Source organism: Adiantum capillus-veneris, chromosome 1 (assembly GCF_014529385.1).
Source record: "Adiantum capillus-veneris isolate H3 chromosome 1, ASM1452938v2, whole genome shotgun sequence".
Lineage (NCBI taxonomy): Eukaryota > Viridiplantae > Streptophyta > Polypodiopsida > Polypodiales > Pteridaceae > Adiantum > Adiantum capillus-veneris.
Genome location: NC_140931.1, coordinates 131,325,329 through 131,330,790, shown reverse-complemented (window position 1 = coordinate 131,330,790; position 5,462 = coordinate 131,325,329). Strand labels below are relative to the sequence as shown.

The 5,462-nt window shown below is 47.2% G+C and overlaps 1 protein-coding gene across 1 annotated transcript in view; it reads left to right on the top strand.

The window, feature by feature from the left end:
* Window positions 1-1,124: 1,124 nt before the first annotated feature.
* The window catches only part of LOC147465573 (sulfite exporter TauE/SafE family protein 5-like), a 9,075-nt gene continuing 4,737 nt past the window's right edge, over window positions 1,125-5,462 (top strand). The window contains exons 1-2 of the mRNA XM_086511885.1: window positions 1,125-1,760; window positions 1,843-2,098. Coding sequence (XP_086368011.1) covers window positions 1,276-1,760; window positions 1,843-2,098 — 741 coding nt within the window. The 5' untranslated portion in view covers window positions 1,125-1,275. The remainder of the gene's footprint in view (window positions 1,761-1,842; window positions 2,099-5,462) is intronic.

Sequence of the window (5,462 nt, the reverse complement as noted above, 5' to 3'; positions counted from 1 at the left end):
GACATGGCAATCAAATTCTTGCTGCCACAAATAAAAGTTTTGTTCTTTTTTTTGTGCTCATGTGCGCAAACTCATCGCCAAAGTGAGGGTTCGATCGCAGCAAGCCAGTTGAACGGGTGAGAGCTGTAGCCAATCAGGCAAGCGTTCGCGGGTACGGAAGGTGATAAGTCCCAAAAAGGACAAACCTTTCGCAAACCTGCAGCGACACTCTTGGTCTAGAGCGTTCGATACTATATCAAACTCATCGCCAAAGTGAGGGTTCGATCGTAGCAAGCCAGTTGAACAGGTGAGAGCTGTAGCCAATCAGCCAAGCGTTCACGGGTGCGAAAGGTGATAAGTCCCAAAAAGGACAAACCTTTCGCAAATCCGCAGCGACACTCTTGGTCTAGAGCGTTCGATACTATATCAAACTCATCGCCAAAAGAGCTCCAGCGGTTTATTTTTTAGGTTTTTACACTATTTTTCTCTATTTAGGGGCCGAATTTCTCCTTTTCCTCTTGCCTTCAACCTGCATTTTTGAAATTGAAAACGGCACATACTGGTAAGTTCACTAAAATAATAACCTATTACAGGGGAATATTCGCCCCCTCACCTCTCTCTCCCTCTCTCTCTCTCTCTCTGCGCTATCAAGAGTGCGTCCCCCCCCCCCCCCCCCCCCCCCCTCTCTTGGCCTTGCGCCTCCTGCCTCCTCTGGCTGCCCACCTTTTGCCTTGTACGCTTCTGAAGACCGGAATGCTACGGGCTTGACGTTGAACGCCCTCGACGCTTAACACACACATGCAAAGAGGTAGATGGTGCAGCTTGCGTGTCGCGTGGAGAGAGAGAGAAAGAGAGAGAGAGATCCATGCGCATGCAAAGAGAAAGATGGTGATGCTACCTGTCACATGGAGAGAGATCCATGCACTCGATCACGTGTGTGAGAGGGAGAGAGACCAAACAAAAGTGGTTAAAGCAAGAATTTGCTAAAGATTCTCACTAACGCACATTTTATATAATCGTGCAGACATACTGGGCCGCTAAGGGGAGGCCTTTTATAGTTAACTGTACTCCATGATCTCTCGAGTCTCGACCTTGTACTTTGGGGTCAACTTGCCATTATTAAATCTGCTTGCAAGCGCATCTAGGTCGAAATTTGCTCCCTCCTCCCTAGTTCTCTCTCTCTCTCTCTCCACCCACACACAGAATTTCCCCATTGTTGCAAGCACTCATCAGCTGCTCGCGGTGACTTCTTACGGTTTCCTTTGATTCTTCTGTGAATTGGGTTCAACGCAGACAATGAATATGCCTCCGCATGATGCATTCTTCCTTATAGCTGCACTGCTTCTTGTCGTGATAGGCAGCTTCATCAGGCCTGCCGCGAGTCACCCGTTCACCAATTTCACTCATTTAGACACCAGTAGTACTCCCCTGTGGGAAAAAGAGAGTTTTTTCTCTCCTCATCAATGGCAATCCAGCAGTACTATTGAGCTACCTGCTCTATGGAGGACCATAACTGCCCTTATCTGCGACGCCGCTGCCGCCGCCATCTCGAGCGCAGGTGGAATTGGCGGAGGCGGTCTCTATGTGCCTATCTTCAACCTCCTCCTCGGAGTCAGCTCCAAAACCTCGGCCGCACTGTCAAGTTGCATGATTGTTGGGGGCACCTTTGTCACTCTTGTCTTGTATTCTCACCAGCGGAAGGCTGATGGAGCTGGCCCTCTCATCGACTACCAGGTTTCTCTCCTTTTGCCTTCCCAATGTGCTTCTTGGCATCTGCGTCGGTGTCATGTTCAATGTCGCATCCCCGGCTTGGCTTGTGACACTAGTCCTTGTGATCATACTCTTGTTGATGACATTCCGCAGCTGTCGCAATGCATTTAAGCGCTGGAAAATGGAAACATCAGCATTGCAAGCAGCAACTATATCCTCTTCAATTTCCAGAAAAGATGGAACCTCTAATAAAGATGATGCAGAGAAGAAGGATCTTGAGAAGCCTTTGCTTGATGTTGAGCCGAAGAAGCTTGTACCTCAGTATCCTATGGAGAAGATTGCGATCCTTTGCATCATATGGGTGGCATTCCTTGCGGTGCAGATCGTCCGAGGAAGCTCAAATGGGCAGGTTATTTGCACACATATGTAGTCATTTGAGCTTTACATAGGTATTTATCAGTGCATCAGGGTGTGATAGATGTATGCATGTCAATGTGTCATTTTTGAGCCAATGTGGGTGTTGGGATCGGAGAGCACACACATATAGAGCCAACACGAAGAAGGAGATAGACACAGTGTGTGGCGGGGCGGTACTCACACTACAATGTGTAGTTATGAGTATAGTTATTATGAATGAGTAAATGAATGGCTGTACATGGGCGGCTGAACAACGGGCAGCTGGGCACACGGGCCTTTAACCCAACAATCTCCCACTTAAAGGCAGTGTTCCTTTAAAGTGGCCAAAGTACAGCAAAAGAAGTCAAGCCATACCCATCAGCGATCTACAGTGTGCAAACCGCTGTGAGGCTAACGACTTCGTAAGTAGATCAGCAGGGTTATCGTCAGTGTGTACCTTGACAAGCTCTATGCGCTTATCCTCTAGCACCTCTCGTATGAAGTGATACCTCACCTCAATGTGCTTTGTCTTCGCATGGAAGACAGGATTCCGTGCCAACGCTATGGCACTCTGGCTATCACAATGTAGAATCGGAGCATCACAAGCCATACCAAGATCTCCCACTAGTCGTGAGAGCCATACGGCCTCCTTGGCAGCCTCAGTGGCAGCCATATATTCAGCCTCTGTAGTGCTCAAAGCAACGCATGGCTGTAAACGTGATGCCCACGAAACCGGTCCACCTGCAACTGTGAACACATAGCCGCTAGTAGACTTCCTCGAGTCCACTGACCCTGCATAGTCTGAATCTGTATATCCGCAAACAGACATATCCTTCTCACCATAACATAGGGACAACTTTGAAGTCCCTCTCAAGTATCTGAGAATACCTCTCACTGCATCCCAATGACGCTTGCCTGGGTTAGACATGTACCTGCTAACCACATCAACTGCATGAGCAAGATCTAGACGCGTAGCCACCATGGCATACATCAAGGAACCAACAGCTGACGCATAGGGAATCTGAGACATCTCTGTAGTCTCCAAATCTGCCTGAGGGCAGTCATCATGGCTGAGTTTTACATATGGAGGCAACGGGGTACTAATGGCCTTCCCCCCTTCCATATGAAAACGCTCAAGCACCCTGTCAATGTACTCTTTCTGACTAAGAAATAGCATCTTGCGAGAACGATCACGAGTGATCCGCATACCCAAAATATGACTGGAATCCCCAAGATCCTTCATGGAAAAGGTCTCATGTAGCCTATGTTTCAAGGCATCCACATCAGAAATACACTTCCCTGCGATCAGCATGTCATCCACATACAAAACCAAAACAATAAGACTACCATCTGCAGCCTTGCGAGTATAGAGGCATGGGTCCTCATAACTGCGTACATAGCCCAATGAACTCATGAATGCATCAAATTTACGATACCATTCACGAGATGATTGCTTCAGCCCATACAAGGTCTTAAGAAGCCGGCATACCATCTTCTTTGAACCATTAATAACAAACCCACTTGGTTGCTCCATGTACAAGTCCTCGTGCAAGTCCGGATGTAAGAAAGCTGTCTTTACATCCATTTGCTTCAATTCCATGTCTTCTGTAGCTACCAAAGCAAACAACATACGCAAAGTAGACATCTTCACCACTGGGGAGAAGATCTCGTCAAAATCAATGCCCTTCTGTTGCTTGAATCCTTTAGCCACAAGCCTTGCTTTGTACCTAGGCTTTGCATCCATTGAACACAGTTTTATCTTGTAAACCCACTTGCATGGTAGTGCCTTCTTACCCTTTGGCAAAGGAGTAAGCTCCCACGTTTCATTTTGGATCAACGAATCCATCTCTGACTGCATAGCCTGCTCCCACTTGAGCTTGTCAACACTAGACATGGCCTCATCATAACATGATGGCTCCCCGCAATCAGTCAACAATACATAATCCATAGAAGGCACAAAACGCTGAGGCTGTCTTGCACGCCGCTCTGAACGCCTTAAAGACTGTGCAGGAGGTGCATCTGGCTGTCCCACATCTACATGATCTCCCAACAAGGGCTGATCTCCCACTTGAGGGTCAATGGGCTGCCCACGAGCAGCCATGGGACCATCATACCGATGTCCATCCTCCTCAAATATCACACGCCGAACCTCAACCGTTCGCGGTGATGCTCTATACATAGAGTCCTCATGAAAAACAACATCATGGCTGCGCACAATCTTCCTGTCAATAGGATCCCACAATCGATAACCCATCTCACCAGAGCTACCATAACCCAAGAAGATACATCTCTTGCTCTTTGGATCCAATTTGCTGCGTTTTGCCTTAGGTACATGTACATAAGCTTCACAGCCAAAAACACGAAGGTGACCATACGAAGGTGGCAAACCTGTCCATACCTCTTCAGGCACTTTGAAGCCCAAAGGAACACTAGGTGAACGATTTATCAAATGCACAGAAGTGGCAACAGCTTCAGCCCAAAATCCATTTGACAAACCAGCCATAGAAAGCATACTACGGACTTTTTCCTGTATAGTCCTGTTCATGCGCTCTGCCACACCATTTTGAGGAGGTGTATAGGGAGCACTAAGCTCGCGCCGTATACCCTTCTCAACACATAATGTTGTGAAAGCATGAGACATAAATTCACCCCCATTGTCCGTACGTAAGCACTTCAACTTACAACCTGATTGGTTCTCAACAAGAGCCAACCATTGCTTAAATATATCAAACACCATATCCTTCTTACGAATGGGGTATGCCCATACCTTCCTGCTAGCATCATCAATGAACGTAACAAAGTACATAGCACCTCCAAGAGAAGCATTGGGCATCGGCCCACATACATCACTATGCACCAAAGCTAGCTTTTCCAAAGATCTGTGTGGAACACTTTTCTTATGAGAAGACCGAGCATGTCGACCATAAAGGCAATGCTCACAAAACTCAAAACCACCAAAATCTGAAACGGGAATGTAATCCGCACGTGCCAATAACTTCATACCTTTTAGTGACATATGCCCCAAACGCTGATGCCATAAAGAAGCAGGAGGTTGCTCAGTGATCCCCACAATGTGATCAGCCACACTAGCTACACAAAGGGAATACAACGTATTCCTCTTAGCACCTTTAACCAAAACAAGGCTGCCCTTAGTGATCTTCCAACCTCCATCACCAAAAGATACATTGAAACCAAGTGAATCCAACTGACCCACACTAATCAAGCTTTTTGCAAGAGCCGGCACATGACGCACACGCTGCAAGACAAACGTAGTAGAGTTTGGCATAGCCAAATGAATATCCCCAATGCCATGAATCTGCATAGAACGCCCATCGGCAATCCTGACAGTACCTGTGCTCGAAGCATCATAGTCATGA